A 27,710-nucleotide genomic window follows, 5' to 3' on the forward strand; every position below is an offset into this window, starting at 1 on the left:
ACCGTACTCCTCCGTAAGACACGCAGATAAAAGCAATAAATCGTCTGCTGATCCAGAGTGTTTTTAGTGGTCGAGAAACAATAACAACAACCACAACAACGAGAACAGCCTGAGCCATACAGATACAACACGTTAAATTTGCTGCTGGTAACCATATACAATGGTAAAACTAATAAACATTATATTTTAGCATCTTTAAAAAGAATAGTATGGTACTGGTTAGTAAATTGTGTTGCTAATTGAATGTATGTATTCGGATAGTAAATATTCGGACACTTGACATCGGGTATGACACTTGATACCGAATACAACTTGGTTTCATAAAGAAAATTCAGATACAGAAAGGTGTTTTCAATATCTTAAGTATAGAATTCTAATTTTGAATATTTTAAAAACATAATTGTATGCAAATTTATAATGATTTTTTACTAAACCTGTGTGCAATTATTTGCTTTGGTTACATGTTCGCCATGGGACTGTTCGCGCTGAGCCCAATTACACTATTACATTTTGTACTCAGTGAAAAAGACATTAAAAGTGCAAGAATATGATCCATAGATATAAGAATGATTTTTTTAAAATAAGGGTGTTGTGATTGAATATAGTGTAACATAATCATGTTTTTTGTTACTTAATCACCAAGGCTAATTATTGTGAATTGAACCATGTGTTGTTGTTTTACATGTTTAATTAAGCATGCATTTTCAATAATTATTTTTATATAAAGCAATTTGGAGTAATTAATAAACTTGTAAGAACTTTCATTAACTCTTTTTATGCCCCGGATCGAAAGATCGGGGGTATATTGTTTTTGGCCTGTCTGTCTGTCTGTCTGTCTGTCTGGCTGTCTGTCTGTCTGTCTGTCAGTCATTGTATGTGTGTGTGTATCAAAACTTTAACCTTGGTTAAACTTTTATAACTTTTGCAATATTGAAGATAACAACTTCATATTTGGCATGCATGTGTATCTCATGGAGCTGCACATTTTGAGTGGTAAAAATTCAAGGTCAAGGTCATCCTTCAAGGTCAAAGGTCAAATATCATTGTATTTTTCGTTCCTAAAACTTTAACCTTCGTTAAAGTTTGGTCATAACTATTTGAATATTGAAGATAGCAACTTGATATTTGGCATGCATGTGTATCTCATGGAGCTGCACATTTTGAGTGGCTAAAGGTCAAGGTCATCATTCAAGGTCAAAGGTCAAATTTATTGCTTCAAAGCGGCGCAATATGGGGCATTGTGTTTCTGACAAACACATCTCTTGTTTTAGTTAATATATGTAATAATTTCCTCCTCTTATTACTAGGTTTACAATTTCTTGTGGTAAAGCAGCTAATTAGTCCCCTACCGGTTTCACCGGAGGGGACTTATGGTTTTGTCTCCGTCCGTCACACTTTTCTGGATACTGCGATAACTTTAAAAGTTCTGAATATTTTTTCATGAAACTTGGAATATGGTTGGATGGCAATGTGGACATTATGCACGTCATTTCATTTTGTTACTACATCAAAAATTGTGGTTGCTATGGCAACAAATAGACTAGAAATAGTGCTGAAAATGGTGTGTTTTTTCTGGATCCTGCGATAACTTTAAAAGTTCTTAATATTTGTTCATGAAACTTGGAACATGGATAGATGGCAATATGGACATTATGCACGTCATTTCATTTTGTTCCTACATCAAAAATTGTGGTTTCTATGGCAACAAATAGACTAGAAATAGTGCTGAAAATGTTGTTTTTTCTGGATCCTGCGATAACTTTAAAAGTTCTTAATATTTTTTCATGAAACTTGGAACATGGATAGATGGCAATATTGACATTATGCACGTCATTTCATTTTGTTCCTACGTCAAAAATTGTGGTTGCTATGGTAACAAATAGACTAAAAATAGTGCTGAAAATGGTGTTTTTTTCTGGATCCTGCGATAACTTTAAAAGTTCTTAATATTTGTTCATGAAACTTGCAACATGGATAGATGGCAATATGGACATTATGCAGGTCATTTCATTTTGTTCCTACGTCAAAAATTGTGGTTGCTATGGCAACAAATAAACTAGAAATAGTACTGAAAATGGTGTTTTTTTCTGGATCCTGCGATAACTTTAAAAGTTCTTAATATTTTTTCATGAAACTTGGAACATGGATAGATGGCTATATGGACATTATGCACGTCATTTCATTTTGTTCCTACGTCAAAAATTGTGGTTGCTATGGAAACAAATAAAAAAAATATTCTGACAATGGTGAAATTTCTGACAATGGTGGAGCCGGTAGGGGACTTTTATTGCTTGGCAATTGTCTTGTTGTATCTGTACATGTAGTTTACATTCAAACTGACACAAACAGACATATGACATGAATATACTTATATTAAACGGTAAATATTCAATATCAATTAATTGTTGAATAAAGTATTTTTATTCGAAGTAAAAGCTCCATAAATTTTCCTTTTTTGCTGTTTGTTTTTACTCTCTGTAATATAATAATAAAAATGTGGGCAAATATGATATGGAGCAAAAGAATGCATAATTACTCGCCCTATTAACGGTTTGCTCCCTTAGCAATTTGCCCATAATTTCATTATGACTCAGCTCTTGTTTCATATTGAATGCTCCTTGTTTCATAGCGATTCTCCCCCTTAATATTATTAGTATGAAAGTAAATAATGGTGAAGAACACAAACATTAATATTTTTTTAATAATAGTTGTTTACATTCAAAATGTTATAAAAACAGAAATCGACATACATTATATAGAATTAGATGGCCATGTAACTTTCTTTCTCCAGGGGACACCAGTAAAAGATGCTGTTATACCTGAAAGTGCTCCTAAATCGCTTCTTGTACAAAAACATGCTGACTATATTGCAGCATATGGGTTAAAAAAGGATGACTATGTAAGTATTTAACTAAGTTACAGAGACCTGACAGAACACTAAAGGCCTCCTGACATTATAGTGACCGACCAGTCAGTCCAAAAACTTTGAATGGAGCCTGCTGACTGACTGAGAAATCTTTATTTTGGAGAAGGTTTGAAGTGAACTGTGCTCCTCATTAGCTCATGTGAGCACAAGGTTATCACATTGTGTTTGTCCTCCATCATCCATTGTCAATATTTATCTTCTGAACCATCTAAGTTGTCCAACCTTCCAGAAAATCGGTAAGAAATGTGCCAATAATATTTTTGCTTAATTCAACACCGGGTCTTATGGGGTCAAGAACAATGCCACTAGATCAAATTAAAGAGAAAGCTTGTGAGCTCTCTGGAAGCTACATATTGCCTGAAATAAACATTTTTATGCCCCCAGAACATAGGTTCTGGGGGCATATTAAAATCGCACAGTCCGTCAGTCAGTCAGTTAGTCCGTCCGGATTAGTTTCCGCTCAATAAGTCAAGCAATTGTCATCCGATCTTCACCAAACTTCATGAAAATGTGTGAGGCAATAACGTCTAGGTCAAGTTCGATAATCGGCCAAATTGACCCAGACACTCTTGAGTTACGGCCCTTGAATCATCATAAAATTGTTTTTTTCTCGTTTCCGCTCAATAACTTGAGCAATTGTTATCAGATCTTCACCAAACCTCATGAAAATGTGCAAGGCAATAACATCTAGGTCAAGTTAGATAATCAGCCAAATTGACCCAGACACTGCTGAGTTTCCGCCCTTGAATCATCGTAAAATTGGGGGTTTTCTCGTTTCCGCTCAATTACTTGAGCAAATTTATAGGATCTTTACCAAACTTCATGAAAATGTGTAAGGCAATAATATCTAGGTCAAGTTTGATAATCTGCCAAATTGACCCAGACACTTCTGAGTTACGGCTCTTGGATCATCGTTAAATTGTTTTTTTTTGTTTCCGCTCAATAACTCGAGCAAATGTCATAGGATCTTCGCCACATTCATGAAAATGTGTAAGGCAATAACATCTAGGTCATTTTTGATAATCAACCAAATTGACCAAGACACTCCTGAGTTACGGCCCTTGAATCATCGAAAAATTGAGTTTTTTTTTCTCGTTTCCGCTAAACTTCATAAAAATGTTTAAGACAATAAAATCTAGGTTAAGTTTGATAATCAGCCAAATTTACCCAGGCACTCTTGAGTTACGGCCCTTGAATCATAAAAAAAATTGCGTTTCCGCTCGAAAATTGCTCAAAACTTCTATTTTGCTTCAGATGTAACCTGCATATTTGGTATGCATGTGTATATGGACAAGGCCTTTCCATACTCACACAAATTTTGACCCCTTTGACCTTGACCTTGAACTTACGGTCCGCGTTTAGGTTTCGAAATCTGCGTTTTTTGGGGGCATATGTCTTCCGATGGAGACAGCTCTTGTTAGTGAAAACATTTGTCCCAATTATATTTTTGCCGGAAACATGGTCACATGGTGTCAAAAACTATTGGTCTTTGTCTAATTAAAGAAAAAGCTAAATATTTGTTGTCCAATGTACAGAACATCTGTGTCAATGATAGCCTTGCCTACAAGTAGTATGTACCACACAATGTTTTCTTAGGTCCATGTGGTACTTATTATATAGTAGTACATACCACACTTTGTTAGACATGATTTTGTCTGGGTTCCTTTTGGTTTTAAGAGAAGGTCGCGGTGGTGTAGTGGATGAGATGTCCGCCTAGTGATCGGTAGTTCGTGGGTTCCCTCCCTACTCGGGGAGCGTTCTCATTATCTCCTCCATAGACACCAAGTACTGGTTCTTCCCAGGAAACAGACTTGACAGTGTCCATATCTGCCTATTATAGGCCTTCCTGTAATAGTCAGCAATTGACTGTAGGAAGTAAGAAGTAGAAGTAGTACATACCAAATGATGTTGTCATGATTCCATGTGGTACTAAGAGTAATACATACCACATGAAGTTGGACACAACGTTGTCATGGATCCATGTGGTAATTAGAGTAGTATGTACCACACGATGTTGTCATGGTTCCATGTGGTACTAAGAGAAATAATTACCACATGATGTTGGACACGATTTTGTCATGGTTCCATGTGGTATTTAGAGTAGTATGTACCACACTATGTTGTCTGGGTTTCATGTGGTTCTTAGAGAAGTACATACCACACAATGTTGTCTGGACTGGGGACTGGGTTCCATGTAGTACTTAGAGTAGTATGTACGACAAGATGTTGTCATGGTTCCATGTGGTACTAAGAGTAATACATACCACATGATGTTGGACACGATGTTGTCAAGGTTCCATGTGGTATTGAGACTAGTATGTACATCACAATGTTGTCAGGGTTCCATGTGGTAATTAGAGTAGCGCGTTCCACATGATGTTTTCTGGATTTCATGTGGTACTTCGAGTAGTACTGTAGGTGCCACTTGATGTTGTCTTAGTACCATGTGGTACGTAGAGTAATACATACCACATGATGTTGTCTGGGTTTTATGTTAATAAGAAAACAGCCTCTAGAAGCCTTCATTTATATATTGAATGTTGTAAAACTATTCTGTCTAAAACTATTACAAGTAAAACAAGTACTATTTTTGAAATAATTTGTGTCATGTACATGTATGTTATATATTTGACTATTATTTTTCTTCAGGAATACTGTATGACTGAGTACCTTCGTATGAGCGGCATGTACTGGGGGCTAACTGCCCTAGATCTTCTGGGACAGCTGGGCAGGATGGACAGACAGCAGGTGCTGGACTTCATACAGCATTGCCAACATGATGGAGGAGGCTTCGGAGCCAGCCCAGGACATGACCCGCACCTGCTCTACACATTGAGTGCTGTACAGGTAAATTGACCCACGCCTGCTGTACAAAGTGAGTGTTGTATAGGTACATTGACCCATTCCTGCTGTATACATTGAGTACCATACAGTTACATTGACTCACACATGCTCTACACATTGAGTGCTGTACAGGTAAATTGACCCACGCCTGCTGTACAAATTGAGTGTTGTATAGGTACATTGACCCATACCTGTTGTATACATTGAATACCATACAGGTTAATTGGAGACCACTTGTTGAAGTTATTCAATGCTATACAGGTTCATTGGATACCACCTGTTGAAGTTATTAAATGACATACAGGTGCATTGACTCAGATCTGTTGTAGTTATTGAACGTCATACAGGTTCATTGGTGACCAGATGTTGTAGTTATTGAATGCCATACAGGTTCATTGGAGACCACCTGTCATAGATATTGAATGTCATACAGGTTCATTGGAGATCACCTGTCATAGATATTGAATGTCATACAGGTTCATTGGAGACCACCTGTCGAAGATATTGAATGTCATACAGGTTCATTGGAGGCCACCTGTTGAAGTTAATGAAATGCAATACAGTGACAATGCTCCTCACCTTCTGGACACATTGAGTGCCATTCGGGTAAATTTAGCCATTTTATGTTCTCTGTTCATTGAAGTCTACCTACTCTGAACATTGAGTGCCCTGCTGGTACATTGACCTTTACTTGATGTTCTTTCTTAGTTCCATACAGTGATATTGTGGTACTGTTTGAGTGCCAGGGGTAGATCAATGTGTATGTGGTGGGTGAGTTAAAATGATGATGTGGTTGCTGCTCACAGATAGTGGTACTGTTTGAGTGTCAGGGGTTGATCATTGTGTCTGTTCTGTAGGTGGGTTAGTTCATATGATGATGTGATTGCTGTTCAAAGATTGTGGTGCTGTTTGAATGCCAGGGGTTGATCAATGTGTCTATGGTGGGTGAGTTCATATGATGATGTGATTGCTGTTCACAGATAGTGGTACTGTTTGAGTTCCAGGGGTAGATCAACGTGTATGTGGTGGGTGAGTTCATATAATGATGTGATTGCTGTTCAAAGATTGTGGTGCTGTTTGAATGCCAGGGGTTGATCAATGTGTCTATGGTGGGTGAGTTCATATGATGATGTGATTGCTGTTCACAGATAGTGGTACTGTTTGAGTGCCAGGGGTAGATCAATGTGTATGTGGTGGGTGAGTTCATATGATGATGTGATTGCTGTTCACAGATAGTGGTACTGTTTGAGTGCCAGGGGTAGATCAATGTGTATGTGGTGGGTGAGTTCATATGATGATGTGATTGCTGTTCACATATAGTGTTGCTGTTTGAGTGCCAGGGGTAGATCAATGTGTCGGTGTTGGATGAGTTTATATTATGATGTGATTGCTGTTCACAGATAGTGGTACTGTTTGAGTGCCAGGGGTAGATCAATGTGTCTGTGGTGGATGAGTTAATTGCTGTGTACAGGTAGTGTTGCTGTTTGATTACCAGGAGTTGATCAATGTGTCTATGGTGGGTGAGTTTATATGATGATGTGATTGCTGTTCAACGATTGTGGTGCTGTTTGAATGCCAGGGGTTGAGCAATGCGTCTATGGTGGGTGAGTTCATATGATGATGTGATTGTTGTTCAAAGATTATGGTGCTGTTTGAATGCCAGAGGTAGATAAATGTGTCTGTGGTGGGTGAGTTCATATGATGATGTGATTGCTGTTCACAGAAAGTGGTGCTGTTTGAGTGCCATGGGTAGATCAACTTGTCTATGGTTGTTGAGTTCACATGATGATGTCATTGCTGTTCACAGATAGTGGTACTGTTTGAGTGCCAGGGGTAGATCAATGTGTATGTGGTGGGTGAGTTCATATGATGATGTGATTGCTGTTCACATATAGTGGTGCTGTTTGAGTGCCAGAGGTAGATCAATGTTGCCGGGTTAGTGGAGTTCATATGATAATGTGATTGCTGTTAACTGATAGTGGTGCTCTTTGAGTGCCATGGGTAGATGAACGTGTCTATGGTGGGTGAGTTCATATGATGATGTGATTGCTGTTTACAGAAAGTGGTGCTGTTTGAGTGTTAGGGGTAGATCAATGTGTATGTGGTGGGTGAGTTCATATGATGATGTGATTGCTGTTCACAGATAGTGGTGCTGTTTGAGGTCCAGGATCAGATGAATGTGGCCGGGGTAGTGGAGTTCATATGATGATGTGATTGCTGTTCACAGATAGTGGTTCTGTTTGAGGCCCAGGATCAGATCAATGAGGCTGGGGTAGTGGAGTTCATATGATGATGTGATTGCTGTTCACAGATAGTGGTGCTGTTTGAGGCCCAGGATCAGATCATTGTGGCCAGGGTAGTGGAGTTCATATGATGATGTGATGGCTGTTTTTCACAGATAGTGGTACTGTTTGAGTGCCAGGGGTAGATTAATGTGGCTTGGTTAGTGGAGTTCATATGATGATGTGATTGCTGTTCACAGATAGTGGTACTGTTTGAGTGCCAGAGGTAGATCAATGTGGCCAGGTTAGTGGAGTTCATTTGATGATGTGATTGCTGTTCACTGATAGTGGTGCTCTTTGAGTGCCATGGGTAGTTAAATGTGTCTATGGTGGGTGAGTACATATGATGATGTGATTGCTGTTCACAAATAGTAATGCTGTTTGAGTGTCAGGGGTAGATCAACGTGTCTTTGGTGGGTGAGTTCATATGATGATGTGATTGCTGTTCACAGATAGTGGTACTGTTTGAGTGCCAGGGGTAGATCAATGTGTATGTGGTGGGTGAGTTCATATGATTATGTGATTGCTGCTCACAGATAGTGGTACTGTTTGAGTGCCAGGGTTAGATCAACGTGTATATGGTGGGTGAGATCATATGATGATGTGATTGCTGTTCACAGAAAGTGGTGCTGTTTGAGTGTCAGGGGTTGATCAATGTGTCTGTGGTGGGTGAGTTCATATGATGATGTGATTGCTGTTCTCAGATAGTGGTGCTGTTTGAGTGCCATGGGTAGATCAATGTGTATGTGGTCGGTGAGTTCATATGATGATGTGATTGCTGTTCACAGATAGTGGTACTGTTTGAGTGTCAGGGGTAGATCAATGTGTATGTGGTGGGTGAGTTCATATGATTAGGTGATTGCTGCTCACAGATAGTGGTACTGTTTGAGTGCCAGGGTTAGATCAACGTGTCTGTGGTGGGTGAGTTCATATGATGATGTGATTGCTGTTCACAGAAAGTGGTGCTGTTTGAGTGTCAGTGGTTGATCAATGTGTCTATGGTCGGTAAGTTCATATGATGATGTGATTGCTGTTCTCAGATAGTGGTGCTGTTTGAGTGCCAGGGGTAGATCAATGTGTCTATGGTGGGTGAGTTCATATGATGATGTGATTGCTGTTCACAGATAATGGTACTGTTTGAGTGCCAGGGGTAGATCAATGTGTATGTGGTAAGTGAGTTCATATGATGATGTGATTGCTGTTCTCAGATAGTGGTGCTGTTTGAGTGCCAGGGGTAGATCAATGTGTATGTGGTGGGTGAGTTCATGTGATGATGTGATTGCTGTTCACAGATAGTGGTACTGTTTGAGTGCCAAGGGTAGATCAATGTGTATGTGGTGGGTGAGTTCATATGATGATGTGATTGCTGTTCACAGATAGTGGTACTGTTTTAGTACCAGGGGTAGATCAATGTGTATGTGGTGGGTGAGTTCATATGATGATGTGATTGCTGTTCACAGATAGTGGTACTGTTTGAGTGCCAAGGGTAGATCATTGTGGCCGGGGTAGTGGAGTTCATATGATGATGTGATTGCTGTTCACAGATTGTGGTGCTGTTTGAGGCCCAGGATCAGATCAATGTGGCTGGGGTAGTGGAGTTCATATGATGCTGTGATTGCTGTTCACAGATAGTGGTATTGTTTGAGAGCCAGGGGTAGATCAATGTGTCTGTGGTGGGTGAGTTCATATGATGATGTGATTGCTGTTCACAGATTGTGGTGCTGTTTGAGGCCCAGGATCAGGTCAATGTGGCTGGGGTAGTGGAGTTCATACAGAGCCTGCAGCAGGAGGATGGCAGCTTCTGGGGAGACAAGTGGGGTGAGTCTGCTGGGGGGGTCATCAACACACAGCACAATTCGTATACAAACCATAGACATGTATTCATGTTTTATTGAAAAAGAACTGATGTTCATTTCAAGCTAGTTAAACCATAAATAAGACTAAAATTAATATTACTGTCATAAATTTGCTTATTTGATGTTATCCAAATGGGCGTAATATTGGATGGCTTTTGTTAATTTGCATCAAATGCTGTGATGTTTGTTGTTTTGGTGGATGTAGGTTGGTCGGTCTGTCAGTAGACCAGTTTGTTTCCAATCAATAATTTGTGAATGGATTGACAAATTGACTTCATGCTTCCCATGTGAATTGGCCTTTGCCAGTAGATGACCCCTATTGAAATTCGGGATCGCTAGGTCAAAGGTTAAGGTCACTGTAACACAAAGAGTGAAAATTGTTTCCAATCAATTACTTGTGAACGGAGGGACTTATTGGCTTGATACTTCCCATGTGCATTGGCGTTGGACAGTAGATGACCCATATTAAAATTTGGGTCACTAGGTTAAAGGTCAAGTTCACTGTCATAAGTGTGGAATTGTTTCTAATCAATAACTCATCAACTGATTCACCGATTGGCTTGATACTTCCCATGTGCATTTGCCTAGGACAGTTGATGAACCCTATATAAATTGGGGTCACTAGTTCAAAGGTCAAGGTCACTGTGGCATTAAGTTATAATACTATAATAATTTCAACCCATTTACACTATTATTTTACAGAAGTGCATAATTCTGTGTCAACTAAACACTTATTTTTAAGTGGCTAAGTCACAATAATATGATAAGATTAACTCATATGGTCCGTTTTGTTGCAAAAAATCCTGGCCCTGTTGTGTGTGTGTTGGGGGGGGGGGCATCTGTCTCCGACCGCGGAGCTCTTGTTTTGTTTATAAATCACTCCAAGGCTATCTCTGTTCCCTCTGTGTTTCAGGAGAGGTAGACACGCGGTTCTCATTCTGTGCAGTGGCATGTCTGTCATTATTGAACAGACTGGATGCAGTAGACACAGATAAAGCAGTGGAGTTTGTACTGTCCTGTATGAACTTTGATGGTGGGTTTGGATGCAGGCCAGGCTCTGAGTCCCACTCTGGACAGGTGAGTTCCACTTTAGACAGGTAAGTCCCAGTCTAGAAAGGTGAGTCACTCTATGGACAGGTGGGTCCCACTCTAGACAGGTGGGCCCCACTCTTGACAGGTTGGTCTCACTCTGGACAGGTGAGTTCCACTCTAGACAAGTGAGTCCCAGTATAGAAAGGTGAGTCACCCAATGGACAGGTGGGTCCCACTCTAGACAGGTGGACCCCACTCTTGACAGGTTGGTCTCACTCTGGACGGGTGAGTTCCACTCTAGACAGGTAAGTCCCAGTCTAGAAAGGTGAGTCACTCTATGGACAGGTGGGTCCCACTCTAGACAGGTGGACCCCACTCTTGACAGGTTGGTCTTACTCTGGACAGTTGAGTTCCACTCTAGACAGGTGAGTCCCAGTATAGAAAGGTGAGTCACTCTATGGACAGGTGGGTCCCACTCTAGACAGGTGGACCCCACTCTAGACAGGTGAGTCCCAGTCTAGAAAGGTGAGTCACTCTATGGACAGGTGAGTCTCACTCTGGACAGGTGAGTCCCACACTTGAAAGGTGAGTCCAACTCTAGACAGGTTAGTCCCAGTCTAGACATGTGAGTCCCACACTTAACTGGTGTGTCCAACTCTAGGCAGGTGAGTCCCACTCTGGACAGGTGAGTCTTACACTTAACAGGTGAGTCTCAGTCCAGACAGGTGAGTCACTGGAGAGGTGAGTCCCACTCCTGACAGGTGAGTCCAACTCTGGACAGGTGAGTCCCACACTGGAGAGGTGAGTCCCACTCCTGACAGGTGAGTCCAACTCTGGACAGGTGAGATCCATTCTAGACAGGTGAGTCCCACATTGGATAGGTGAGTCCCACTCTGGACAGGTGAATCCCACTTTTGAAGGAATTAAATGCTGTATAAATAACGTATGCAAGTGTTCCTGTCAGGGCAGATCCACTTTTATGATTGCAGATCTACTACAGTGCTCAATAATAATTGCAGATCTACTACAGTGCTCAATAATAATTGCACATCTACTACAGTGCTCAATAATAATTGCAGATCTACTACAGTGCTCAATAATAATTGCAGATCTACAACAGTGCTCAATAATAATTGCAGATCTACAACAGTACTCAATAATAATTGCAGATCTACTACAGTGCTCAATAATAATTGCAGATCTACTACATTGCTCAATAATAATTGCAGATCTACTACAGTGCTCAAAATTACATACAGATCTACTACAGTGCTCAAAATTACATACAGATCTACTACAGTGCTCAAAAATAATTTCAGATCTACTACAGTACTCAATTATTATTGTAGATCTACTACAGGGCTCAATAGTAATTGCAGATTTACTACAGTGCTAAATAATAATGGCAGATCTACAACAGTGCTCAATAATTGCATATCTTCTACAGTGCTCAATAATTGCAGATCTACTACAGTGCTCAATAATTGCAGATCTACTTCAGTGCTCAATCTTTTCAGATCTACTACAGTGCTCAATAATTTCAGATCTACTACAGTGCTCAATAATTTCAGATCTACTACAGTGCTCAATAATAATTGCAGATCTACTACAGTGCTCAATAATAATTTCAGATCTGCTACAGTGCTCAATAATTTCAGATCTGCTACAGTGCTCAATAATTTCAGATCTACTACAGTGCTCAATAATTTCAGATCTACTACAGTGCTCAATAATTTCAGATCTGCTACAGTGCTCAATAATAATTGCAGATCTACTACAGTGCTCAATAATAATTTCAGATCTACTACAGTGCTCAATAATTGCAGATCTACTACAGTGCTCAATAATAATTGCAGATCTACTACAGTGCTCAATACTTTCAGATCTACTACAGTGCTCAATACTTTCAGATCTACTACAGTGCTCAATACTTTCAGATCTACTACAGTGCTCAATACTTTCAGATCTACTACAGTGCTCAATACTTTCAGATCTACTTCAGTGCTCAATACTTTCAGATCTACTGCTGCTTGGGGTTCCTTGCACTGCTGGGCCAGCTTCATCATGTGAATGCAGACATGCTTGGCTGGTGGCTGTCAGAGAGGCAGCTTCCATCCGGTGGGCTCAATGGTAGGATGTACTGTGTATAGATGCAGAATCATAAGCATGATATAGCTGAATACCTCTAGAAATAGTGTTATATTTCACATAGTGAAATATGTGTTTAAAAGTGTGTTTGTAATATTTAAATAACATTGTATTTTGAAAGGTATTTTTAATATGCCTAGAAAGTTTAAAGTGTATGGTAATGATGACAAAAACATCAGATTAGCACACAATGTCAATTGGGTTTAAAAGGATTAAGTTCAGACAGCTTTAATTGTTAGCCAGATTTTCAACAAAATAATCTTCTTGTTGAGTAATGTAAACCAGACGAGTGTGCATTCTGCCATAATGCCTTGTTAACAGTTTTATTTTAGTTTTGTATTTCTTAACTAGTCAAGCATGAAGAACTCAAGGTGAACTATTGTGATCACAATATGTCCGGCGTCCTGCGGTATCTGATTTGAGGTGTTAGGATTGTGTGGTATCAGCTGCAAGCTTGTTACCACTCTTGAGTCCACATTTTTTTTATCCAATCTTGATAAAACTTGATCAGAATGTTTATATTGACGTAATCTTGAAAGTTTTAATCTGGATTTTGTGCCTTCAAAATCTAGGCTAAAAGATCAGATCTTTTAAAACCTTGTTACCACTCTAGAGGCCACATTTATGACTCAATCTTGATGAATTTGGTCAGAATATTTATTTAGACAATATCTAGGCAAAGTTCCAATTTTGGTAAAGTGCATCCAAAAACTAGGTCAGGTTAAAGATTTAAAAAAACTTGTTACCACTCCTGGTTCCACATTCAGGAATTAGTCTTAATGAAACTTGGTAAGAATGTTTATCTTGACTGAATCTAGACCGAGTTCAAATCTTGGTCACGTGCGTTCAAAAACTAGTTGGCCAGGTCAAATGTAAGAAAAATCATGTTAACACTCTTGAGGTAATATTTATGACTCCATCTTGATAAAAGAAGGTCAAAATGTTTATCTTGACATTACTAGGCCAAGTTTGAATCTGGATTATGATTGTCCAAAAACGAGGTCACCAAGTCAAATCTTATAAAAACCTTGTTACCTTTCAAGGGGCCGCATTTATGACTCAATCTTGGTCAAAATGTTTATCTTGACAATATCTAGTCTGAGTTAGAATCTTGATAACATGTTTGCATAAACTAGGTCACCAGGTCAAATATAAGAAAAAAACTTGATACCAATCTAGAAACCACGTGTAGGACTCAATCCTTATAAAACTTGGTCAGAATCTGTATTTAAACTATATCTATTCAAAGTTTTAATCTAGGTCACATCCAAAAATCCAATCATAAGTCATTAAGATCATGTTATCAATCTACATATGCCACAGTTATGACCTAATCTTAATGAGATTTAGTTAAAATGTATATCTTGACTGAGCTCAAATCTGATTCAGATTTGTCTAAAAAAATGTACTAGGGCAAATGTTAGGAAAACCATGGTAACAGTCTTGAGGCCTTATTTATAACTCAATCTTGATGAAACATGGTTAGAATATTTATTTAGACAATATCTAGGCCAAGTTCTTGAATATCGAATCTTGGTCACATGCAGCCATACAATTGGTCACCAGGTTAAATATTAAAAAAAAACATAAGACCTTGTTAGCAATCTAGATGCCACATTTATGACACAATCTTAATGAAACTTGGTTAGTATTATTATCTTTACTGAATCTCTTTTAAGTTAAATCTAGGTTACATGGGTACAAAAACATAATCACTAGTTTAGAAAATTCTTGTAACCACTTAAGAGACTCAATCTTGTCTCAATCTCGACAAAACTGGGTCAGAATGTTTATCTAGACATTTTCTAAGCAGAATTCGAATCTCATACATGTTCTCCCAAAAACTGGGTCACAATGTCGAATCTGGCAAAATTTGACTGACATATGTTCTTGGTATGGTCAAAGTGTTTGAAGCTAGATTTTACTGGCATTTGTTCATATTCGTGCTTGATTGGTCTCCAAAGTATACTATAAAGTACCCAGGGTACAGAAAATATACTAAATAGTATCCCAAAGTATAGCCACGTGCCTTTAAGGTTATTTTCCGTACCCAGAGTACATAGTAGTATAGTTAAGGGTACCCGAACTTTTTTATCCCCCGCCAGAGGCGAAGGGATATTGTTTTGGCGTTGTCCGTCCGTCCGGCTGTCCGTCCGTCCGGCACTTTTGTGTCCGGAGCCATATCTTGGAAGTGCTTTGGCGGATTTCATTGAAACTTCGTATGAGTATATATATATGCATAAGAGGATGATGCACGCAAAATGGCATTGTACACCATCTGTTAAAAACAGAGTTATGGCCCTTTGTATCTTGAAAAAATGCTTTTTACTATAGGCACTTTTGTGTCCGAAGCCATATCTTGGAAGTGCTTTGGCGGATTTCATTGAAACTTGGTATGAGTATATATATGCATAAGAGGATGATGCACGCCAAATGGCATTGTACACCATCTGTTAAAAATAGAGTTATGGCCCTTTGTATCTTGAAAAAATGCTTTTTACTATAGGCACTTTTGTGTCCGGAGCCATATCTTGGAAGTGCTTTGGCGGATTTCATTGAAACTTGGTATGAGTATATATATGCATAAGAGGATGATGCATGCCAAATGGCATTGTATACCATCTGTTAAAAACAGAGTTATGACCCTTTGAATCTTGAAAAAATGCTTTTTATGTCCCCCACTATAAAAGTTGGGGACATATTGTTTTTGCCCTGTCTGTTGGTCTGTTGGTCCGTTTGCGCCAACTTTAACATTTTGCAATAACTTTTGCTATATTGAAGATAGCAACTTCATATTTGGCATGCATGTGTATCTCATGAAGCTGCACATTTTGAGTGGTTAAAGGTCAAGGTCAAGGACATCCTTCAAGGTCAAAGGTCAAATATATGTGGCCAAAATCGCTCATTTTATGAATTCTTTTGCAATATTGAAGATAGCAACTTGATATTTGGCATGCATGTGTATCTCATGGAGCTGCACATTTTGAGTGGTGAAAGGTCAAGGTCAAGGTCATCCTTCAAGGTCAGAGGTCAAATATATGTGGCCCAAATCGCTTATTTTATAAATACTTTTGCAATATTGAAGATAGCAACTTGATATTTGGCATGCATGTGCATCTCATGGAGCTGCACATTTTAAGTGGTGAAAGGTCAAGGTCAAGGTCATCCTTCAAGGTCAGAGGTCAAATATATGTGGCCCAAATCGCTTATTTTATGAATACTTTTGCAATATTGAAGATAGCAACTTGATATTTGGCATGCATGTGTATCTCATGGAGCTGCACATTTTGAGTGGTGAAAGGTCAAGGTCAAGGTCATCCTTCACAAGGTCAAGGTCATCCTACAAGGTCAAACATCATATAGGGGGACATTGTCACATCTTGTTACTATAGGCACTTTTGTGTCCGGAGCCATTTCTTGGAAGTGCTTTGGCGGATTTCATTGAAACTTGGTATGAGTATATATCCCCTGCCAGAGGCAGAGGGATATTGTTTTGGCGTTGTCCGGCTGTCCGTCCGGCTGTCCGTCCGTCCGTCACTTTTGTGTCCGGAGCCATATCTTGGAAGTGCTTTGGCATATTTCATTGAAATTTCGTATGAGTATATATAAGCATAAGAGGATGATTCACGCCAAACGGCATTGTACACCATCTGTTAAAACCAGAGTTATGGCCCTTTGTATCTTGAAAAAATGCTTTTTACTATAGGCACTTTTGTGTCCGGAGCCATATCTTTTTTAACATAACAGATGTTGTGTTCACTCTGCAACACTCTGAAAATTGAGTGTATATAAACATTGAATGTTTTTGTGGAAAACGCACGACTTATTAATTCACCTAAATAAATTTTGAAGGCTCAAGAACCTTCCTCTGTCTCAGTTTTGAGTTATTGTCCTCCGTCCGTCCATCTGTCAGTATGTTCATCCGTCCGATTTGCACCCACCCTCAAACAAAGCATATGTTGCGGGGGATATCAATTCTACGAATTTGCTTGTTTAACATTGTACCTGAGCAGACAACAACCAGTTTAGCCATAGTAAGGCCATGTTGTGTAAAGCTAGATTCAATAACCAGGTGTTGTGGTAGGGTCACTGTGCTTGCAGGTCGCCCTGAGAAGCTGCCGGATGTCTGCTACTCCTGGTGGGTCCTTGCCTCACTGAAGATCATAGGCAAACTGCACTGGATCAACAAGGTATGTCACTGAAGATCATAGGCAAACTGCACTGGATCAACAAGGTATGTCACTGAAGATCATAGGCAAACTGCACTAGATCAACAAGGTATTTTACTGAAGATCATAGGCAAACTGCACTGGATCAACAAGGAATGTCACTGAAGATCATAGGCAAACTGCACTAGATCAACAAGGTATTTTACTGAAGATCATAGGCAAACTGCACTGGATCAACAAGGTATGTCACTGAAGATCATAGGCAAACTGCACTAGATCAACAAGGTATTTTACTGAAGATCATAGGCAAACTGCACTGGATTAACAATGTATGTCACTTAAGATCATGGGCAAACTGCACTGAATCAACAAGGTATGTCACTGAAGATCATGGGCAAACTGCACTGAATTAACAAGGTATGTCACTGAAGATCATAGGCAAACTCCACTGAATTAACAAGGTTTGTCACTTAAGATCATAGGCAAACTGCACTAGATCAACAAGGTATGTCACTGAAGATCATAGGCAAACTGCACTAGATCAACAAGGTATTTTACTGAAGATCATAGGCAAACTGCACTGGATCAACAAGGTATGTCACTGAAGATCATGGGCAAACTGCACTGAATCAACAAGGTATGTCACTGAAGATCATAGGCAAACTGCAATGGATCAACAAGGTATGACACTGAAGATCATAGGCAAACTGCACTGAATCAACAAGGTATGCCACTAAAGATCATGGGCAAACTGCCCTGGATCAACAAGGTATGTCACTGGAGATCATAGGCAAACTGCACTGGATTAACAAGGTATGTCACTTAAGATCATGGGCAAACTGCACTTGATCAACAAGGTATGTCACTGAAGATCATGGGCAAACTGCACTAGATCAACAAGGTATTTTACTGGAGATCATAGGCAAACTGCACTAGATCAACAAGGTATTTTACTGAAGATCATAGACAAACTGCACTAGATCAACAAGGTATTTTACTGGAGATCATAGGCAAACTGCACTAGATCAACAAGGTATTTTACTGGAGATCATAGGCAAACTGCACTGAATCAACAAGGTATGTCACTGAAGATCATGGGCAAACTGCACTAGATCAACAAGGTATTTTACTGGAGATCATAGGCAAACTGCACTAGATCAACAAGGTATTTTACTGGATATCATAGGCGAACTGCACTGAATCAACAAGGTATGTCACTGAAGATCATAGGCAAACTGCACTGAATCAACAAGGTATGACACTGAAGATCATAGGCAAACTGCACTGAATCAACAAGGTATGTCACTGAAGATCATGGGCAAACTGCACTGGATCAACAAGGTATGTAACTGGAGATCATAGGCAAACTGCACTGAATCAACAAGGTATTTTACTGAAGAACATGGGCAAACTGCACTGGATCAACAAGGTATGTCACTGGAGATCAAATGCACTGGATCAACAAGGTATTTTACTGAAGATCATAGGCAAACTGCACTGAATCAACAAGGTATGTCACTGAAGATCATGGGCAAACTGCACTAGATCAACAAGGTATTTTACTGGAGATCATAGGCAAACTGCACTAGATCAACAAGGTATTTTACTGGAGATCATAGGCAAACTGCACTGAATCAACAAGGTATGTCACTGAAGATCATAGGCAAACTGCACTGAATCAACAAGGTATGACACTGAAGATCATAGGCAAACTGCACTGAATCAACAAGGTATGTCACTGAAGATCATGGGCAAACTGCACTGGATCAACAAGGTATGTCACTGGAGATCATAGTCAAACTGCACTGAATCAACAAGGTATTTAACTGAAGAACATGGGCAAACTGCACTGGATCAACAAGGTATGTCACTGGAGATCAAATGCACTGGATCAACAAGGTATTTTACTGAAGATCATAGGCAAACTGCACTGAATCAACAAGGTATGTCACTGAAGATCATGGGCAAACTGCACTGGATCAACAAGGTATGTCACTGAAGATCATAGGCAAACTGCACTAGATCTACAAGGTATTTTACTGAAGATCATAGGCAAACTCCACTAGATCAACAAGGTATTCTACTGAAGATCATAGGCAAACTGCACTGGATCAACAAGGTATTTTACTGAAGATCATAGGCAAACTCCACTAGATCAACAAGGTATTTTACTGAAGATCATAGGCAAACTGCACTGGATCAACAAGGTATTTTACTGAAGATCATAGGCAAACTCCGCTAGATCTACAAGGTATTTTACTGAAGATCATAGGCAAACTGCACTGGATCAACAAGGTATTTTACTGAAGATTATAGGCAAACTGCACTAGATCTACAAGGTATGTCACTGAAGATCATAGGCAAACTGCACTAGATCTACAAGGTATTTTACTGAAGATCATAGGCAAACTCCACTAGATCAACAAGGTTTTTTACTGAAGATCATGGGCAAACTGCACTAGATCAACAAGGTATTTTACTGAAGATCATAGGCAAACTCCACTAGATCAACAAGGTATTTTTCTGAAGATCATAGGCAAACTGCACTAGATCAACAAGGTATTTTACTGAAGATCATAGGCAAACTCCACTGAATCAACAAGGTATGTCACTGAAGATCATAGGCAAACTGCACTGGATCAACAAGGTATTTTACTGAAGATCATAGGCAAACTGCACTGAAACAACAAGGTATGTCACTAAAGATCATGGGCAAACTGCACTGGCTCAACAAGGTATGTCACTGGAGATCATAGGCAAACTGCACTGGATTAACAAGGTATGTCACTTAAGATCATGGGCAAACTGCACTGGATCAACAAGGTATGTCACTGAAGATCATGGGCAAACTGCACTGAATCAACAAGGTATGTCACTGAAGATCATAGGCAAACTGCACTGAATCAACAAGGTATGACACTGAAGATCATAGGCAAACTGCACTGAATCAACAAGGTATGTCACTGAAGATCATGGGCAAACTTCACTGGATCAACAAGGTATGTCACTGGTGATCATAGGCAAACTGCACTCAATCAACAAGGTATTTTACCGAAGAACATGGGCAAACTGCACTGGATCAACAAGGTATGTCACTGGAGATCAAATGCACTGGATCAACAAGGTATTTTACTGAGGATCATAGGCAAACTGCACTGAATCAACAAGGTATGTCACTGAAGATCATGGGCAAACTGCACTGAATCAACAAAGTATGTCACTGAAGATCATAGGCAAACTGCACTGGATCAACAAGGTATGACACTGAAGATCATAGGCAAACTGCACTGGATCAACAAGGTATGTCACTGGAGATCATGGGCAAACTGCACTGGATCAACAAGGTATGTCACTGGAGATCATAGGCAAACTGCACTGGATCAACAAGGTATGTCACTGGAGATCATAAGCAAACTGCAATGGATCAACATGGTATGTCACTGGAGATCATAGGAAAACTGCACTGGATCAACAAGGTATGTCACTGGAGATCATAGGCAAACTGCACTGGATCAACAAGGTATGTCACTGGAGATCAAAAGCAAACTGCAATGGATCAACAAGGTATGTCACTGGAGATCATAGACAAACTGCACTGGATCAACAAGGTATGTCACTGAAGATCATAGACAAACTTTATTGGATCAAAAGGGTACTTCACTGAAAATCACATTCAAACTGCAAAGGATAGATAAGGTATTTCACTGAAGATCACATACAAATTGCACTGGATCAACAAGGTATTTCACTGAAGATCATGGGCAAATTGCACTAGATCAACAAGGTATTTTACTGAAGATCATAGACAAACTGCACTGGATCAACAAGGTATTTTACTGAAGATCATAGACAAACAGCACTGGATCAACAAGGTATGTCACTGAAGATCATAGGCAAACTGCACTAGATCAACAAGGTATTTTACTGAAGATCATAGGCAAACTGCACTAGATCAACAAGGTATGTCACTGAAGATCATAGGCAAACTGCACTGGATCAACAAGGTATGACACTGAAGATCATAGACAAACTGCACTGGATCAACAAGGTATGACACTTAAGATCATGGGCAAACTGCACTAGATCAACAAGGTATTTTACTGAAGATCATAGGCAAACTGCACTGGATCAACAAGGTATTTTACTGAAGATCATAGGCAAGCTGCACTGGATCAACAAGGTATTTTACTGAAGATCATAGGCAAGCTGCACTGGATCAACAAGGTATTTTACTGAAGATCATAGGCAAGCTGCACTGGATCAACAAGGTATTTTACTGAAGATCATAGGCAAACTCCGCTAGATCTACAAGGTATTTTACTGAAGATCATAGGCAAACTGCACTGGATCAACAAGATATTTTACTGAAGATCATAGACAAACTGCACTAGATCAACAAGGTATTTTACTGAAGATCATAGGCAAACTGCACTGAATCAACAAGGTATGTCACTGAAGATCATAGGCAAACTGCACTGGATCAACAAGGTATGTCACTGAAGATCATAGGCAAACTGCACTGGATCAATAAGGTATGACACTGAAGATCATAGGCAAACTGCACTGGATCAACAAGGTATGTCACTGAAGATCATAGGCAAACTGCACTGGATCAACAAGGTATGACACTGAAGATCATGGGCAAACTGCACTAGATCTACAAGGTATTTTACTGAAGATCATAGGCAAACTGCACTGGATCAACAAGGTATTTTACTGAAGATCATGGGCAAACTGCACTAGATCAACAAGGTATTTTACTGAAGATCATAGGCAAACTGCACTAGATCAACAAGGTATTTATTAAAGATAATGGGCAAACTGCACTGGATCAACAAGGTATGTCACTGAAGATCATAGGCAAACTGCACTGGATCAACAAGGTATGTCACTGGAGATCATAAGCAATCTGCAATGGATCAACAAGGTATGACACTGAAGATCATAGGCAAACTGCACTGGATCAACAAGGTATTTTACTGAAGATCATGGGCAAACTGCACTAGATCAACAAGGTATTTTACTGAAGATGATAGGCAAACTGCACTGGATCAACAAGGTATGACACTGAAGATCATAGGCAAACTGCACTAGATCAACAAGGTATTTTACTGAAGATCATAGGCATACTGCACTCTATCAACAAGGTATTTTACTGAAGATCATAGGCAAACTGCACTAGATCAACAAGGTATTTTACTGAAGGTCATAGACACAGTGCACTGGATCAACAAGGTATTTTACTGAAGATCGTAGACAAACTGCACTTGATTAACAAGGTATTTTACTGAAGATCATAGACAAACTTTATTTAAGTAATTTTTAGGTATTCATTAAAACATGCTTTCTTAGAACATTGTGGTTAAATGTTCACTAGAAAATGGAACGTGATAAATTGTTTAGTAGGTTTAAGGGTAACCAGGAAACTCGTTGCATCCCTGTTGTTCAATAGGTTAAAGGGTAACCAGGAAACTCGTTACATCCCTGTTGTTCGATAGGTTAAAGGGTAACCAGGAAACTCGATGCGTCCCTGTTGTTCAATAGGTTAAAGGGTAGCCAGGAAACTCGATGCATCCCTGTTGTTCAATAGGTTAAAGGGTAACCAGGAAACTCAATGCATCCCTGTTGTTCATTAGGTTAAAGGGTAACCAGGAAACTCGTTGCATCCCTGTTATTCAATAGGTTAAAGGGTAACCAGGAAACTTGATGCATCCCTGTTGTTCAATAGGTTTAAGGGTAACCAGGAAACTCGTTGCATCCCTGTTGTTCAATAGGTTAAAGGGTAACCAGGAAACTCGATGCATCCCTGTTGTTCAATAGGTTAAAGTGTAACCAGGAAACTTGTTGCATCCCTGTTGTTCAATAGGTTAAAGGGTAACCAGGAAACTGGATGCATCCCTGTTGTTCATTAGGTCAAAGGGTAACCAGGAAACTCAATGCATCCCTGTTGTTCAATAGGTTAAAGGGTAACCAGGAAACTCGATGCATCCCTGTTGTTCAATAGGTTAAAGGGTAACCAGGAAACTCGATGCATCCCTGTTGTTCAATAGGTTAAAAGGTAACCAGGAAACTCAATGCATCCCTAATTTCAATGTGTTATAGATAAACCATAAGATTGACACATTATCCTCTAGAGATTTTTAAGCATTTCTGAACATTTTCCAAGAAGTCTCAATAACTATTTTCAGAACATTAGGCTGAACTTAATTATTGCAAAATAACACACTCTATTTCCTGCCTTGTCTATAGAAAAACCAATTTTGTGTCCTGTTAGAATATAGTGACTTGACAAACTAAGGATCATCATTTTGCTACTTGGGTCTTCTGCTATCACTGTCATGTTTTGGTGTACCTTTACCCCTGTTACCCTTCACATTTACTATTTAGTGTAAATTTATATACATGAAACAAATAGGAAAACATCCTGTGTGTCATACAGTTTTTTCAGATTTTCAGAAATATTCATTGTAAGGCGTACATGTTTCAGGAAAAGCTTGTGCAGTTCATACTGGCCTGCCAGGACGAGGAAACAGGGGGGTTTGCTGATAGACCAGGTGACATGGTGAGTAGAGAGGGAGACAGGGGGTTTGCTGATAGACCAGGTGACATGGTGAGTAGTGAGATAGGGGGTTATCTGATAGACCTGGTGACTTGGTGAGTACAGGCTTAGCGAAATTGCCGGTCCGCCGGTCCTGACCGGCAGATTTCCATTTGGTCCGGCAGGTTTAACAAGAATGTCGGTCCTGGCGACCGGCAAAATGTGAAATGAATGCAAACAAATCATATTTTTTTCAAAGTTGAAAATTCAAAGAGCAAACCCCTCACTACATCATGAACATGAAATCGCTAATTGTTTTGATGTTTGCAATAAGTTTGTTACGTACAATTAGCAAATCCAACTGGTAACACAACACCTACTTTAAACTCAGTCGCAAAATCGGCATCTGCGTTCTAACAAAAAATATTTTGATAGCTTTGACATATTTTTCGAGTAGATAAGGAAATTTAAAATATGAATTTCTTTCTGAAGCTTGGCTTTAAGACGGTTGTTTATCAAATATAAACAATGTTCTAGTGATATCTTTATAACATGTACTCGTCATAGGTCTCCAAAAATGTTATTGTTTTACATTGTACAAGTTAGTGTCCCTTAACCGCAATTGTATTTTTGATACTTCTTGTTACTTAAGTTTACGTTGTTATAATCCCTTACTGAAAAAAGGAGATGGATAATCTGTGTGACACCGAAGAAGATATGGAAATTGAAGAATATTGTCCAGACTATCAAGACCAATTGATTAACACCGAAAAACTGTTATCTTATTAGGATAAAGCACAGGCAGTGGCTTGTTGAGCTAAAATAAAGGGTTTATGTTAATGTACATAGTTGTGTTGTTGTTTTTTTTCGGTACGGCTAGATTTTCTCCGGACCGGCATATTTTCTGAAATGCCTGTCCGGATGACCGTCAGATTTTTTCCAATTTCGCCAAGCCTGGAGTAATGAGAGGGAGACAGGGGGTTATCTGATAGGCCTGGTGACATGGTGAGTAGTGAGAGAGGGGTTTTTGCTAACACACCAGGAGACATGGTTAGTTATTTTTTACTCTGTTGATGCTTCACAAATGAGTCCTTTTATTTAATGACAGTTAATTTGAAACACTCGTGTAAAGTATGTGCATTTAAGATCTAAAGAAAATTATCATGTGTGATTATTTCTTTTTCAAGCATCATTTGTAAAACATCATAGTAGTTTAACATCATCTTGTTCAATAGATTGAAGCCCACATGTGTTTTGTTTGTCTTGCTGTAGGTTGACCCATTCCACACACTGTTTGGTGTGGCCGGGCTCTCTCTACTGGGCCAGGCTGAGCTGAAACCTGTCAACCCGGTGTTTTGTATGCCAGAGGAGCTCATCAGGGGGACAGGCATCCACCTAGAGCTCTTGTGATACGGGACTGAGCACCTAGAGGAGCTGGGAGGGACTCATAATGCATACAAAGCGAGCCAGCAGCAGGCGCTGACTTCATTCAGAATAAGATGTGATTGTATTTTTTTTTAGGATAACTAGGTCAAGTAAACCAAATTAACCTTAATTCAATTTTTTAGCACACATAATCGCCAGGAGAACTACTTCGATCACCCTTTGTTTGGTGTCTATTGTCCTTGTATGGTTTGCAGTGTGAGGTTTGAGTCATCAACTTTCAGCTTGTTACCACTCAAGAGCCCACATTTTTTAATTTAATCTTGAGGAAACTTTGTCAACCTGTCAATCTTGTCAATATCTATGCTGAGTTTGAATCAGGGTCACATGTGTCCAAAAGCTAGGTCACCAGGTCAAATAACCTTGTTTCCTGTCTAGAGGCCACAGTTATGACTAAAACTTGATGATCTGGACAATATAAAGGCCAAGTTTAAATCTGGTTCACGTTCATTCAAAAGCCAGGTCACCAAGTCAAAAAGAAAAACCATGTTACGACTCTAGAGGCCACATTTATGACTCAATTTGATGAAACTTGGTCCGAATATTTATTTTGACAATATCTTGGCCGAGTTCAAATTTGGATCATGTGCATCTAAAAACTAGGACACCAAGTCAAATCTTAGAGAAAGCTTGTAACCACTCCAGAGGCAACATTTATGGCAAATATTGTTGAAACTCAGTCAGACAATTTTATCTTGACAATATGAAGGAAATGTTTGAATTGGGGTCAAGTGCGGTTAAAACCTAGTCCAGTCTTCAACAATTGGTGTCCATGAACACAGATGAGTGCTTAAGGAACATCATGGCCCTCTTGTTTATGTTTTATTACAACAAATGGTATGACTGCTATTGAAATAAACTAGTCCATGTTTACCGTTTCCGTGTTGAAATATGAAACGATAATTTGATCATGATGTCAACAAGTCCCTTTGTTAAGCTGACATAACAACTGCAAATATAATAAATACTGTTATGTTGACACATTAAATTGTAGATCACCTGAAAACAATGTGCTGATGGTGAGTTTTTGTGATCAACTTTTGTCTGTTGATGTTCCTTTTTTGTCATAAACATTTTGTGAACTTTCTAGAGGCTACATTTATTTCCCTGTCTTCATGCAACTGATTCAGAACATTTGTCCCAGTCATATTTATTATGAGTTTGAAACGCGGTCATGTGGGATTAATACCTTGGTCGCTAGGTTTAAGCGAAGAAAAAAATTGGTAAATCTTCTAGATGTTACAACATAAAACTTGCCCAGATCATTTGATCTGATGATATCTTGGCTCTTGGGAGGGTTTGAAAATTGCTGTGGTCCTTGGAAAGACATTGCTGTACGGGTTTGGGATAGGTTTTCCTGTTATGATTATAGTGCAAACTTGTGAACACCAAATTTAAAAAAAAATGCCCATTTTTTTATAGTGGATAAAAAAAGTTAACAGTGCTTTGAAAAACAGTTGTCCGCGAGCAGGGCAGTTTAAGCTACAGTGAAACCTTGTAAATTAACACTCATTTACTAGACTAGAAGCCACGTTTTTAACCAAATCATGAATATTGCAAAAACACTAGTCTTGTTCAAAGAATATCTTGGTCGAGGTAAAAAATGGTCAATGGAAAAAACTTTGCCATCAGGGGGGCGCAGGTTTTTTTTGTGGTGCTTAAGTGGAACCTTGTGAACACTTTAGCAATTACATTGTACATGTATTCCCAATTACATGTAATAATTAAATTTGCTCAGAAGATTTGTTCTAATGGTATCTTTCCCAAGTTTAAAAATGCCCCAAGTCTGTTGAAAAAGATGACAGAGAGTGGTGCAGTTTTTCTTTAATGTATGCTTGAAACACTACCTGCTTAGAAGAATTTGGGTCCCAGGTGAGCGTCTTATGGTCTTTGGTCCTCTTGTTTGAATTAAGTGTAAATTGTTTTAATGAAAAGGAATGAATTATATAGCCCATAGCTAGAAAATAATGCTGATATTTGCACTATTTTGTGTTAATGAACCTAATTTGTATGAGTTCAGCTACACTTACATAAATGCTCAACGAGTTTTTCAGTATGCTTGCATAATTTCATTGCATGCGGAATATTGTGGGCAGTGTATGCCATTTCTTTAATGTTATGTACAGTGCAATAGAATACATGATTTATCAATGTTAAGTGTTGCGTGTGTTTTTCTGACATTTTAAAAAAATATCCCTTATCTACCAACATTCTTCACATGTAGAATTCGCATTTCCATGGGTGCGTGCTCCACGCCGGGTATGCGGATACTTGATGGCACTTTGAAAACAGAGAACAACAAAAGCCATGCGCGAGAGAAGATTTCTTCAGCTTGTTTTGATTAATGTTCTGTTCATTTGGTTTTCAGACACGGAATATTGTTTGGTTGATTAATGGTATAGAACGTCGTATTGCGTAGAAAGAAATTCGCGGAAAAACGGTCGATTGTGTAAAAAAACGATAAAATTCCAT

The 27,710-nt window shown here is 39.1% G+C and overlaps 1 protein-coding gene across 2 annotated transcripts; it reads left to right on the forward strand.

Moving 5' to 3' along the window:
• On the forward strand, positions 1–27,395 carry LOC127844107 (geranylgeranyl transferase type-2 subunit beta-like). 2 transcript variants are annotated; one of them, XM_052374118.1, is made up of 9 exons: positions 1–163; positions 2,792–2,899; positions 5,576–5,773; positions 9,765–9,870; positions 10,822–10,985; positions 12,959–13,070; positions 17,190–17,278; positions 23,745–23,819; positions 25,068–27,395. In XM_052374118.1, exons 1-9 carry the CDS (start codon positions 161–163, stop codon positions 25,203–25,205), a joined length of 993 nt encoding a protein of 330 aa, XP_052230078.1. In that variant the 5' UTR covers positions 1–160; the 3' UTR covers positions 25,206–27,395. The 2 variants fall into 2 exon arrangements, with proteins under 2 accessions (XP_052230078.1, XP_052230080.1); XM_052374120.1 differs by lacking the exon at positions 2,792–2,899 and having other exon boundaries at positions 22–163.
• The last annotated feature ends 315 nt before the right edge of the window (positions 27,396–27,710 follow it).

The sequence above is a fragment of the Dreissena polymorpha genome, chromosome 9, assembly GCF_020536995.1.
Source record: "Dreissena polymorpha isolate Duluth1 chromosome 9, UMN_Dpol_1.0, whole genome shotgun sequence".
Lineage (NCBI taxonomy): Eukaryota > Metazoa > Mollusca > Bivalvia > Myida > Dreissenidae > Dreissena > Dreissena polymorpha.